A 14250-nucleotide genomic window follows, 5' to 3' on the forward strand; every position below is an offset into this window, starting at 1 on the left:
TAACTCTGCCCCCCCTCTTGTGACTATGGCCCCTCCTTCTAACTTTGCTCCCTCCTTGTGACTATGGCCCCTCCTTCTAACTTTGCTCCCTCCTTGTGACTATGGGCCCTCCTTGTTTACATTGTTGTATTAGTGCGTAGTTCACCATGACCCTCCCTCATTGCTCTGCTTATGCTCTATATACTGTGGTATAAACAGATGACTAAGCAAGCCTCGAGCATTGCTCAGGTGTTGTAGAGGAGCCTTAGCACTCCTCTTAACACCCACTCTCCAAAGATGAAGCTGTGGATAGAAAAAGCATAAGAACTAGCTGGACAACTACTGTACTACAACTAGGCCTTTCGAATATATTATCCTTGCAAATATAAATGGCTTGCCATTCAACGTAAGTGGTGAACCAGCCTTCAGTTCTCAGTAGAGACTTCACGACAGCACCCAACACACTAAAGTTACAACACTGGATATCTGTTGCACTTCCCAGTCAATTAAACTAAACTATCTAATAGACACGTTGACTGGACTTTATGGCTTTGAGTCAGCTTTATAAACTGTGCTAAATGTGTATTGCTCTTTCAGCATGATCTTGCTGAGCAGATAGCAGACCTTAGAATATCATTCCATCTGTCGTTGTCATATGTCAGTCAGATACAGAGACAATTCATCCTACAGATCCCCAATGATACAGTTTGAATCTGTGTCAGATTATGGCAGTTCCAATGGCAAGGGCTCTGCATCATCCTGCTAACCTGATAGGAGGCCCACAGAGCAGCATGATTGACATGATCCAGCCCCACAGAGTGACATCACTGACATGATCCAGCTGCACAGAGCAGAATCACTGACATGACCCAGCTGCACAGAGCAGAATCACTGACATGACCCAGCCCCATAGAGTGACATCACTGACATGACCCAGCCCCACAGAGTGACATCACTGACATGACCCAGCCCCACAGAGTGACATCACTGACATGACCCAGCCCCACAGAGTGACATCACTGACATGACCCAGCCCCACAGAGTGACATCACTGACATGACCCAGCCCCACAGAGTGACATCACTGACATGACCCAGCCCCACAGAGTGACATCACTGACATGACCCAGCTCCACAGAGTGACATCACTGACATGACCCAGCCCCACAGAGTGACATCACTGACATGACCCAGCTCCACAGAGTGACATCACTGACATGACCCAGCTCCACAGAGTGACATCACTGACATGACCCAGCCCCACAGAGTGACATCACTGACATGACCCAGCCCCACAGAGTGACACCACTGACATGACCCAGCTCCACAGGAGCCCTGAAAGACAGACACAGTTGAAATCCCCCTCGACACCCTACAATGACACTGTCAGAAGGAACAAAATGCCCAGCACCCTAGTCACATTAGGTTATCACAAGGTTATCACTTGTCATGACTGACCTTCTCACAACCGATTTGCAACATTGTGACAACGTCATGTGTTGATGGGGGATAACCCCCAAAAAAGGGAACTCTCCTAAGAAGTTGAAAGCATTTTGAGAAGGGGCGATGAGAGAGGATGTGAGGAATCGAGAGCTATAAAGATTTTCTGGTGCAACAAAATCTCTTCCAGGATGTGCTTTCATCTCGACCAGGAAGCTAGGAACACATGCTTTAGTTTAACGCATCAACCTCACCCATAGGACAAAATTCCCCTTCAGAAGGGGCTTTGTCTGGTTTTTACACCAACCTTGAGCAGCTTGACCACAGCGATAAAATGGGTGGAGATTTATCTGTCCTTTCTGTCCTGAGTCATACACTCTCTTAATCTTGAGCTGTGTGACTTTCCCCTGAACTGCCGTATGATTCTCATGGTGCTGAAGGGAGGACAGGATAACATGCTCGTATAGAGAGAAATATGTCTATGGAGAAATGATGCAATGGAGATAAAGTATGGAGAGTGCTCTCCATAGCAGAGGGCCATTACAGTGCCATATTAATATCCATGTATATTATCTCTATCATCTGGACCCGCCATGTTTTTTTGATTCATGATATCGTGCTCTGTCATTGGTTGCATGTGATTTTGCTGTGCATGTTTGGTGGGTTGTCATGTTTCTGGATTCCGTGTGTATAGCTTATGAGTGCGCCAATGGCTTTAAGGGGTGTGTGTGTGTTTGCGTTTGTGTGTGTGTGGTCTCGTGAGTGTATGAGTGTGTTTCCTGTGTGGGAGTTCTTTTGGTTGTGAGTGTGTGAGTTAAACAGATACAGGCCTTCTTTGCCAGTTGCCTCAGGTTGAGTTTTTCACCTTCCTCTCTTTCATCTGCAGCCAAAACACCTGCCAGGTGCGATGTCTTAAATAGCTTATGTATGCACTAGCACACTCCGCCTCTGCCAGCCCACAGATAAGAACACAGTCCAATACATATGTACAAGCACACATCAATCTGCCTTGGTCTCTCTCTCTGTCTCTGTCTCTGTCTCTATCTCTGTCTCTCTCCCTCTCCACCTCTCCCATTCCGTATTCTCTATGATTCTGCTTCATCCCTTGTGAGTTAGCTATGTTTTTTAAGCAGTCAATACCCCATACCCTCCCCTGCCCGTTTGAAAAAGTTCCACCTCAGATCAAAACACTGGGAAATCAGAGTTTTGCCTCCTCAGCACGACTCCCCGGCTGGCGATCTTTGAAGGAGCCTCGCCCTCTCACTGTGTTCATAGAAGACCCAGTTTCCCCAAACAACAAGACATGCAGCTTAATAGCAATCTATTCAGAGACTGAGGTTGCAGGAAGAACATGACGGTTTGGTTGGTTATGCAAGAGAATTAGAGAGTTTGCGGCTTGAAGCCTCTTTGACCTTCTTTCTGACGCACACAAATACATACACTTGGGGTTTCCAGATGCTTTGATTTGGGCTGTCATTATGTTGCTGCACATTGTCCACCTCCTCCTGTCTGTTTGGTGACAATGTTTGGGTTTTTAAATAGAACGTCCTGCTGCGCTCTTTGATGCAGTGCTGTTTGTGTTAATGAACAGCGCTCCCCAAAGAGACACAACAGTGTTCCTCCTCTCCTCAGTATTGATTGAGCTTGCGGTGTCTGGCCCCTGTTGGGTTTTACAGTAGAGCACTTAGCCTACATGTGGCGCACCCATAGTAAGGTAACCTAGTACAAAATAATTCCTACTCTTTAGTATTTTTCAGGCATGTTTCTTGAAGATTTTTGTTTTAGGGAAGTATAGGAAGGAAAGAGTGAAGGAAGGAAGGAGGGAGGGAACTGAGTCATGACCCCTTTCATGTGCTGAGTGTGGGGGTGCTAACTGCCAGGCCACCACAGGCCACAAAATGATGTATTGTCTGATCTCTTTTTCCTAGAAATGCTGTCCAGCACGTATTTCGTTTTTTAATGATTTGATTGATTGCCTTAACCCTAACATATTTCACTGTTTTTGTTCACTTTACAGCAATGCACTTTTTCGGGCTCAACTGGCAACTTCAAGAAACGGAAAACAAACCAGCGGTTGAGAATGGAGGGGGGAAGGCTTTGCCCACTCAACCAAGCATAGTGACAGTACTCTCAGTTGACTATGGTAAGGACCTTAGCCCTTTACCAACTTCTTTACCTACTTGTTATATCTGTAGATTACATTTGGGGAAGGAACACACCATATTTCTGATTATGTTTCTAGCCTTTAATTGCACTGGATGCTTGTTTGTTTGTCCATTTTGCTTTGTGAATGTTATGTGTATGGCTCAGCACAAAAACGGTACCAGAGCCTATCCTATACTGTAGGTACCTTCTGAATTGTAATTGACAGAGTCCAAACAGCTTTACCACATTCAGCCTTTACCAGTAGGTGTCTGTCATTTTGTACGCAATGTCTGCCACATGCATGCCACCTTTCTTCACCTTTACAGAAAAAGGCCACTGATTTAATTTAAATCTCTTAAACTTCTTATGGCTGGGGGCAGTATTGAGTAGCTTGGATGGAAAAGGTGCCCAGAGGTGCCCAGAGTAAACTGCCTGCTACTCAGTCCCAGAAGCTAAGATATGCATATAATGAGTAGATTTGGATAGAAAACACTCTGAAGTTTCTAAAACTGTTTGAATGATGTCTGTGAGTATAACAAAACTCATATGGCAGGCATAAACCTGAGAAAAAATCCAACCAGGAAGTGGGAAATCTGAGGTTTGTAGGTTTGCCTATCCAACATACAGTGTCTTTGGGGTTATATTGCACTTCCTAAGGCTTCCACTAGATGTCAACAGTCTTTAGAACCTTGTTTGATGCTTCTACTGTGAAGAATGAGGGAAAGAGAGCTCTTTGAGTCAGGTGTCTGGCGTGAGCTGACCACGCGTGCTCCCGTGAGAGCGACCTGCGTTCCATCGCATTTCTGAAGACAAAGGAATTCTCCGGGTGAAACATTATTGAAGATTTATGTTAAAAACATCCTAAAGATTGATTCTATACATCGTTTGACATGTTTCTACGAACTGTAATGGAATGTTTTGACTTTGTCTGGACCTAGTGCCTGCACATTTGGATTACTGTACTAAACGCGCAAACAAAAAGGAGGTATTTGGACATCAATTATGGACGTTATCGAACAAAACAAACATTTAATGTGGAACTGGGATTCCTGGGAGTGCATTCTGATGAAGATCATCAAAGGCAAGTGAATATTTATAATACTATTTCTGAGTTCTGTTGACTCCACAACATGGCAGATATCTGTATGGCTTGTTTGGGCTCTGAGAGCTGTACTCAGATTATAACATGGTGTGCTTTTTCCGTAAAGTAAAAAAAAAAATCTTACACAGCGGTTGCATTAAGGAGAAGTTTATCTAAAGTTCCATGTATAATACTTGTATCTGTTATCAATGTTTATTATGAGTATTTCTGTAAATTGATTTGGCTGTCTGCAGAATCACCGGATGTTTTGGAGGCAAAACATTACTGAACATAACGCGCCAATGTAAACTAAGATTTTTGGATATAAATATGAACTTTATCGAACAAAACATACATATATTGTGTAACATGACGTCCTATGAGTGTCATCTGATGAAGATCATCAAAGGTTAGTGATTAATTTGATCTCTATTTCTGATTTTTGTGACTCCTCTCTTTGGCTGAAAAAATGGCTGTGTTTTTCTGTGACTAGGTACTGACCTAACATAATCGTTTGGTGTGCATTCGTCGTTAAGCCTTTTTGAAATCGGACACTGTGGCTGGATTTACAACAAGTTTTTCTTTAAATTGGTGTAAAATACATGTATGTTTGAGGAATTTTAATTATGAGATTTCTGTTGTTTGAATTTGGGGCCCTGCACTTTCACTGGCTGTTGTCAAGTCGATCCCGTTAACGGGATCTCAGCCATAAGAAGTTTAAAGGATTGGACCATTTAAAAAAAAAAATTGCCTAAAATTACATATCCAAATCGAGCTGCCTGTAGCTCAGGATATGCATATTCTTGATACCATTTGAAAGGAAACACTTTGAAGTTTGTGGAAATATGTAACACATTATATAACACATTAGATCTGGTAAAAGATTATACAAACAAAAAAACATGCGTTTTCAAATATATATTTTTTATCATCTTTGAAGTGCAAGAGAAAGGCCATAATATAATATTGTAGTTTTGGAACCATTAAGATTTTGGCCACTAGATGGCAGCAGTGTGTGTGCAAAGTTCCGTATTGATCCAGTGATGCATTGCAGTACTGCACAGTATTTTGTAATAATGTGTCTTTATTTCAACCAAAGAAAAACTCTGGAGGTCCATTGTAAGAAAGATATTTATCCTAAGTGGTTTTTGAAATAAATATCAGGGAAAAATGCTTTAAACACGTTTCATGCTTTAAAATGCGTTTCATGTGAGAATGACTCATGTTCAAGTTTTTTTTGTTGCTTGCCTACCTTTTTAAAGCATCACTTCCTTGTCCTGTTGTTTTGTTACTGTACCAGGTAATGAATCAGCTAGTACATTTAGATCCTAGACATTTAGCAGTGATTCACAAGTACCACACAAAAGACACTCATTAAGCTCCCAAATCACTGCTTTATTGACTATGTTTTGATCTGAAACTGATCTTCGTCAGGTCAAAAAAATATCTAATAATCAATGGTGAAACAATCTGTTCCAGTCTCATAATGGAGCAATCAGCTGAGGTCTATTTGAGTGGGAATAACGACGTTTCTATCATCAACTGTACCAGGAAATAGAAATACCTGGAAGTACTGAAGCTGTCATATCTATGAGGGCCCGGGATACACACTGGGCTGTACCTAATGAACAAGACTCATATCTACAGTTTGAGGGCCAGGGATATAGACTTGGAGTCATGTGTCTGCATAATTTTATTTAAATTAAGGTCATATTGAGAAATGTTATTATTTTGTTGAAAAAGGAATCAATGCAGATGAAAACTGTATACAACTGTGGTGAACTTGTATAGACCTCACAAAATGTCCATCTAGCTTTATCTCAGTGTTCTCTCTTTCTCCCCTCCAGGCAGGACTGGTGCGGTCCATCAGGAGAACAACTCCATTGACACCGGGCAAGTGGAAGTGGGCCGAAGGGTAGGTCAGGGAATACCGCCTGGGGTGTTCTGGCGCTCTCAGCTGGCTATGGAGCAGCCACGCTTCCTCAAGTTCAACATCTCTGTTCAGAAGAATGCACTGGTTGGGGCCTACGGGAGGAAGGGTCTCCCACCATCTCACACACAGGTAAATGGTACATTAGTTGGGTAGGGTGTATGGCAACTGCTTGGCCTCCAGCCTCGGACCGCAAGGCACTACAGAGGGTAGTGCATACGGCCCAGGACATTATTGGGGCCAAGCTTCCTGCCATCCGGGACCTCTATACCAGGCGGTGTCAGAGGAAGGCCCTAAAAATTGTCAGACTCCAGCCACCCTAGTCATACACTGTTCTCTCTGCTACCTCACACCAAGCGGTACCAGAGCGCCAAGTCTATGTCTAAAAGGCTTAACAGCTTCTACCCCCAAGCCCTAACACTCCTGAACAGCTAATCAAAGGGCTACCCAGACCCCTTTTTTATGCTATGCATAGTCACTTTAACTCTACCTACATGTACATATTACCTCAATTACCTCGACTAACTGGTGCCCCCGCACATTGACTCTTTACCGGTATCCCCTGTATATAGCCTCGCTATTGTTATTTTACTGCTACTGTTTAATTATTTGTTACTTACATTTTTTATTTTCAATTTTTTACTTATCAATCAACTTATTTTTCTTAAAACTTCTTAAATCATTGTTGGTTAAGGGCTTGTAAGTAAGCATTTCACTGTAAAATCTACACCTGTTGTATTCGGCACATGTGACAAATACATTTAGATTTGATTTGTAAAAATCTGACTGGATGATTCTGCCATGCTCATAATATTCCTCTTTTCAGTCTTATTTTTACAAAGTTTTTACAATGGAACGACTGGATTCTAATACTTTGGGGCAGAAGGTAGCCTAGTGGTTAGAGCATTGGGCCAATAACCAAAAGGTTGCAGGATCAAATCCCCGAGCTCACAAGGTAAAAATATGTTGCTCTGAACAAGGCAGTTAACCTTGTTGTGTGCAACACAGAGTGTCAATTGAATGCAAGCTTCACCAAACAAATGTTATTGTTAAAACACTTCTAGCCATGTTATACATGACCCGCTCAGTTTTCCACCACAAAATGGCTAAAAAGAGTAGAACCACCTGCTTTTACACCATGATTTGACTATGTTAAATCTGTCTTTTGAAAAAACAAATTGTTTAAGGGAATAGTTTTACCATATTAATATGAGAGTTCAGTTCACGTAACTGGGTTGACCTTAAAATGAGACAGATGTAAATTAATCACTAATCACAAAAAAAAAAGAATCTTCAGAAATTACTTTAAAAAAATAACTAGGTCAATGATGGTGAAAACTTTGTTGGTAAGTAGGTTAAAATCTTCCTAGAAGTGACAGGGGGACATGTTAAAATGCTGAATTCTGACACTTTAGCAAGCCTTAAAAAAGATTGATTGAATTTTCCGTGTGGTCTATATTGAAGGGCACTTCATTTAATATTACAGGCTTTTAAAATTCAATATTGGTGCACATTTTATATCTAAAATATCAAAGGGACACAAAAGGCACTATTTTTGTGGAATGACCTGGCTATTTTCCACTTCACCCTAGAGAAAAATCTTTCAACTTCACCTTCTTGACATTCTCTGACTTGACTTGAAGAGCCTCTTTCGCGCCGGAAATTGGGCCACTATCGAATGAAAAAAAAGTTAAGTACAAATGACAACAGGAAAGAAGGGATTACTCTTCCAAGGTAAAAGAAAGAAGGAATCCAACTAAATCAAATACAACAAACAGAGATGTCCAAGGCAATTGCTGCGCAGGCCGCTCAAGACTGTCAATGCCTAGACACAAAGTCAACCGCCACTGCCTTAGAAACGGTCCGTTAATTTGCCAGGGCGATAAATCGATGCGTTTACTTAACTTAGCATGAAAGACCCCAATGAGACCCCAATGAGAGATATTGACCGTTGGTTACATTCACCGCTTGAGGAGAGGAACAACTTTAAAGTGCGTCACCAATCGCACAAAAGAAAATAACACAACTAAATTTGTTAGTAAGTGTCTTACTCTGCATGATTCATCAATTGTCTTAAACTAGGTTTTGTGAAGAAATTATCAACACTAGTTTGAATTCCCAGGTATAGCTAATAATTATTTGTGGTTCATCGGCTGGCCTGGCTAGGCTTGGCCTCTTGTTCATTATTATTTGCTCCTATTGTTAGATTGAGATAAGCCTTTGCCAAGCAATCAAGATATACACACTGGCCTAGGAGTAAAGGAATGGTTGGGTTCTGGACTTTTATTACTTGGCCCCCTGGCCACCAACACATAAAAAACTGCCTACATCCACAGGTCAATATCTCTTCTCTGCTCCTCAGCTCCTCTCAAAAGGGTTTAAACCACTGAGTGTTGACTTCTCTCACCCTTACTTTAATGCTTTATTTCCTATCCACACTGAGTCAGTTGGAGGGATGCTTGGTGTTGTGTCCCCTGTAGGTCCTATTTCCGATACTAAATCCTTTTTTAATGTGCCCTTTTCTACTTTCAACTCCCTGTGTTGTGTTCATTTGTGTGAATTAAACACTGTTAGCATGCAGAATGAAAAGGATCAGTCTTCTGGAAAACTCAAATTTACTTTGACTCAATTAAATTGTGACTAGCTCCTTTAATGTCAAATTATGAGATTTTCCCTCTATGCACCTGGAACTACAGAATGTCACCATTATTGTAAATGTTTTATTATATGTCGTGAAGTGACCAATTACTTAGTTCCAACTGACCTCTGCTTGACCTTTCTTCAGTATGACTTTGTGGAGCTGCTGGATGGCAGCAGGCTCATCGCCAAAGAGAGGTGGGCTCCCACGGCGCAGGAGACCAGGGGGCGGATGGAGCGCCAGGTCAGCCTCCACCAAGCTGGCTTCATCCAGTATCTGGACTCTGGGGTGTGGCATCTGGCTTTCTACAATGATGGGAAGAGCCTGGAGACAGTATCATACAACACCATCATCCAGGGTAAGCATAACATGGAAATAACGTAGAAAATGGATGTAGAAATGGATGAGGTGAATATTTAAAATGATATTGAATTGCTGGAAAGGGCACTTGGAGAACTTTTTCCACAACTAAGAGAATAACTGGGTAGTTGACAGGCCAGATCAACATATATATACATTAATCAATCATTTAAACTGCATCTACAGACTATATAATGCAAGCAAATGTGTTGTTGGCTTTGTGAATTGTGTTATGCACATTTTACGTCTCTACATTGCAGGAATATCGCTATCCCTTAGGCTTTTCATTGTTGTGCTGGCTCAGGAATTGTACTGTGGGAAAACAGAAAACATGCTAAGTTAATGTTTTGCATTAGGGAATTCCATCGATACATTTCTAAAGATATGAAGTTATCGAAATCCAAGGTCAAAATTCCCCTTATGTGTTGAAACTGACAGCCCAGTAGTGTACATCCAATACAAGTCTTCAAAAGCAATAAAAACTCAAATGTTTGCCCTCTTAACACAATCGAAAGGAGCTCCCAGCCTAGGGGGAGTGCCCATTATGAGCGCTGGTCTGTTGAACGAACACAAGACGTGTCAGTGGGATATGTCAGATTAACTTCAACTCAGAGAGAGGATTTACAAAGATTGATCCCGTTGATTTTCATGTGGAGAAAGAAATGTCAAAGAACTAGAAAGGCACTGTGAAATGTAAAATGTTCGTGATGGGTTGCATTCGAGATGGGCAAGATGGCATGGAAGTTGTCAGGCTACAGCAGATGAGAGATACACACATACCAACATAGAGTACACTGTACATTCATGCAATAAGCCAGTGTTTCCCAACCCTGGTCCTCCAGTACCCCCAACAGTACATATTTTATTGTAACCCTGGACAAGCATACCTGATTCAACTTCTCAACTAATCATCAAGCCTCAATGAGGTGTGTTTGTCCAGGGCTACAACAAAAATGTGTACTGTTGGGGGTACTCGAGGACCAGGGTTGGGAAACACTGCAATAAGTGAATATGGCTGTGTGGAAATGTAAGATGGAATAGTATGTGACATAGTAGTGATATGAAATCCAATCCAATCAAATGTGTTGGATATTGTGTTGATATTGATAATGTGTTGATGTTGATATTGTGTTGATATTGATAATGTGTTGTTATTGATATTGATAATGTGTTCATATGGATAATGTATTGATATTGATCATGTGTTGAAATTGATCATGTGTTGATATTGATAATGTGTTGTTATTGGATGATGTAATGAAATGATTTATTCAGGGATGAAAATAATTTTTTCTTCATTTTTTAAATTTCTATTTCCAATATTGAAAAGGACTGGAATTGGTCAAACACTCAGTTTAAAACATGTACAAAATGATCCTCTTTCCCTAAAAGCTTGATGGTCATGACTTTTTTACATGAAAGGGGAGGTTAACTTGGCCCCAGACAATCAACCTGAGATTGATTTAAGTTTCAGTCATGGGATTTGTGCTTTAACCCCTGTATGTGTTGTTGGCACATTTTAGAGGTGTGGTATCTCAACCTTGTGCAAGAACATCTGACTGAAAAAATTATGAGCTCGTATGCCATGCCAGTAACCAGGTTTCTATCCAACCATTTCATGCAGATGAATTACCTGATGCTGCTAAAAACAGGAAATGTCAGTACAATTTCTTAAATGTCCACAGACAATTTGCTCGTTAGAAATGGTGGGATCTTTTTGTGTCTGTGAAATGAATTATGCGAGAAATGGTGGTGGAAACACATTTATGTGCAAATAGTGTTATAATTGGAAAGGGAAATGAAAGGGGGATACCTAGTATGAATGCATTCAACTGAAATGTGTATTTCGCATTTAACACAACCCCTCTGAACCAGAGAGGTGCGAGGGGTTGCCTTAATCGACACCCACGTCATCAGTGCCCGGTTAACCATCATATCGAAGTAAATTTGGAGTCACGCAATTATATGTTGTGTGGTCCCCCACTACGACTCGGGAGACCATGCTGTTTATTAGGCTACAAATTAAATAAATGATGAACTTCACAGGGTAGTGAAAGTGCACAGTGATGAGCGTGATGCTACTTTCCAATAAATATCGAGGGTTTTATTCTGGTGACATGATGATCGATGCTATTTGACAAATAAACATAATCCATAATAATCTCATCATATAGACTAGACTACCCGCACTGTATCTGCAAGCTGTTGGCTAGAGCGCAGATGCCAAGGCCAGAGTGGGCGCAATTGCTACATAATGCAAAAAAATGTGTGACAAAACCATCAGTAGAGTTGAAAATGCGATGGAAACCAATTTAACTTGCATTTATTATTTGGTACATGGGAATTTAGCTGCAAAGGTAATTTTTATGTGCACTACGTCATCACGTGTAGACTTTTATCCGCAACAAGTCAGTTTGATAGAAACACATCTCTGGTGGGAAAATGTGCATATTTTTATGTGGGTTTTAGAATATTCGCATGAAAATCTGTCACCAATTGGATGGAAACCTAGCTAGTGTCACCATAGCTGGTGTAATCGTAGAAAACGTTTTTTTTGTCCCAACAGAGTCGGTTATGGAGTGCTCACACAACTGTTATGGGAATGGAGAGTGTGTGACCGGCTCCTGCCATTGTTTCCCAGGGTTCATTGGGCCATACTGCTCAAGAGGTATCTATTTCCCAACTCCTCATCTATCTATTGATATCGCAATCAATACATGAGCAAGCTTCGATGGACAAATATTGGCTATATTTTCAGAATTAATTACCATGTGCATGTGATATTTGTTCTTAGTTTAGGGTTAGGTTTAAGCTAAAGGTCAGGGTTAGGTTTAGGCTAAGGGTTAGGTTTAGACTAATGGTCAGGGTAAGCACTAATCATTAAAATCAAATATTTGGAGAGGAAGTGTTGTACTCCAGTCCTTTGTACTGTAGCATGGAAAGATAGTGATTGGTTGATTTAAGGTTGAATCAACACTGCAGCTATACAATGGACTATCAATCAAAATTATTTATGAAGCCCTTCTTACATCAGCTGATGTCACAAAGTGCTGTACAGAAACCCAGCCTAAAACCCCAAACAGCAAGCAATGCATGTGTAGAAGCACGGTGGCTAGGAAAAACTCCCTAGAAAGGCCAGAACCTAGGAAGAAACCTAGAGAGGAACCAGGCTATGAGGGGTGGCCAGTCCTCTTCTGGCTGTGCCGGGTGGAGATTATAACAGAACATGGCCAAGATGTTCAAATGTTCATAGATGACCAGCAGGATCAAATAATAATAATCACAGTGGTTGTCGAGGGTGCAACAGGTCAGCCCCTCAGGAGTAAATGTCAGTTGGCTTTTCATAGCCGATCATTCAGAGTATCTCTACTGCTCCTGCTGTCTCTAGAGAGTTGAAAACAGCAGGTCTTGGACAGGTAGCACGTCCGGTGAACAGGCCAGGGTTCCATAGCCGCAGGCAGAACAGTTGAAACTGGAGCAGCAGCATGGCCAGATGGACTGGGGACAGCAAGGAGTCATCAGGCCAGGTAGTCCTGAGGTAAAGAAAGAGAGAGAGAAAGAGAGAAAGAGAGAAAAAGAGAGAGAATTAGAGAGAGCATACTTAAATTCACACAGGACATCGGAAAAGACAGGAGAAATACTCCAGATATAACAGACTGACCCTAGCCCCCGACACTTAAACTACTGCAGCATAAATACTGGAGGCTGAGACAGGAGGGGTCGGGAGACACCGTGGCCCCATCCGACGATACCCCGGACAGGGCCAAACAGGCAGGATATAACCTCACCCACCTTGCCAAAGCACAGCCCCCACACCACTAGAGGGATATCTTCAACCACCAACTTACCATCCTGAGACAAGGCAGAGTATAGCCCACAAAGATCTCCGCCACGGGAGGGGGGGGGGGGGGGCGCCAACCCGGACAGGAAGATCACATCAGTGACTCAACCCACTCAAGTGACGCACCACTCCTAGGGACAGCATGGAAGAGCACCAGTAAGCCAGTGACTCAGCCCCTGTAATAGGGTTAGAGGCAGAGAATCCCAGTGGAGAGAGGGGAACCGGCCAGGCAGAGACAGCAAGGGCGGTTCGTTGCTCCAGTGCCTTTCCGTTCACCTTCACACTCCCGGGCCAGACTACACTCAATCATAGGACCTACTGAAGTGATGAGCCTTCAATAAAGACTTAAAGGTTGAGACAGAGTCTGCGTCTCTCACATGGGTAGGCAGACCATTCCATAAAAATGGAGCTCTATAGGAGAAAGCCCTGCCTCCAGCTGTTTGCTTAGAAATTCTAGGGACAGTAAGGAGGCCTGCATCTTGTGACTGTAGCGTATGTGTAGGTATGTACGGCAGGACCAAATCGGAAAGATAGGTAGGAGCAAGCCCATGTAATGCTTTGTAGGTTAGCACTAAAACCTTGAAATCAGCCCTTGCCTTAACAGGAAGCCAGTGTAGAGAGGCTAGCACTGGAGTAATATGATAAAAATGTTGAGTTCTAGTCAAGATTCTATCAGCCGTGTTTAGCACTAACTGAAGTTTATTTAGTGCTCTATCTGGGTAGCCGGAAAGTAAAAGAAAGTTTCTGATTTTTGCAATGTTACGTAGATGGAAAAAAGCTGTCCTTGAAACAGTCTTGATATGTTCGTCAAAAGAGAGATCAGGGTCCAGAGTAACT

The 14250-nt window shown here is 42.0% G+C and overlaps 1 protein-coding gene across 4 annotated transcripts in view; it reads left to right on the forward strand.

Moving 5' to 3' along the window:
• LOC139574453 (teneurin-3) overlaps positions 1–14250 on the forward strand; it is a 175828-nt gene that overhangs the window by 98011 nt on the left and 63567 nt on the right. For all 4 annotated transcript variants that reach the window (XM_071399021.1, XM_071399022.1, XM_071399023.1 and 1 more), the window contains 4 exons: positions 3436–3561; positions 6492–6706; positions 9360–9570; positions 12139–12240. In XM_071399021.1, the coding sequence (XP_071255122.1) occupies positions 3436–3561; positions 6492–6706; positions 9360–9570; positions 12139–12240 (654 nt within the window). The remainder of the gene's footprint in view (positions 1–3435; positions 3562–6491; positions 6707–9359; positions 9571–12138; positions 12241–14250) is intronic.

This window comes from Salvelinus alpinus, chromosome 4 (genome assembly GCF_045679555.1).
Source record: "Salvelinus alpinus chromosome 4, SLU_Salpinus.1, whole genome shotgun sequence".
NCBI classification, from domain to species: Eukaryota; Metazoa; Chordata; class Actinopteri; order Salmoniformes; family Salmonidae; genus Salvelinus; species Salvelinus alpinus.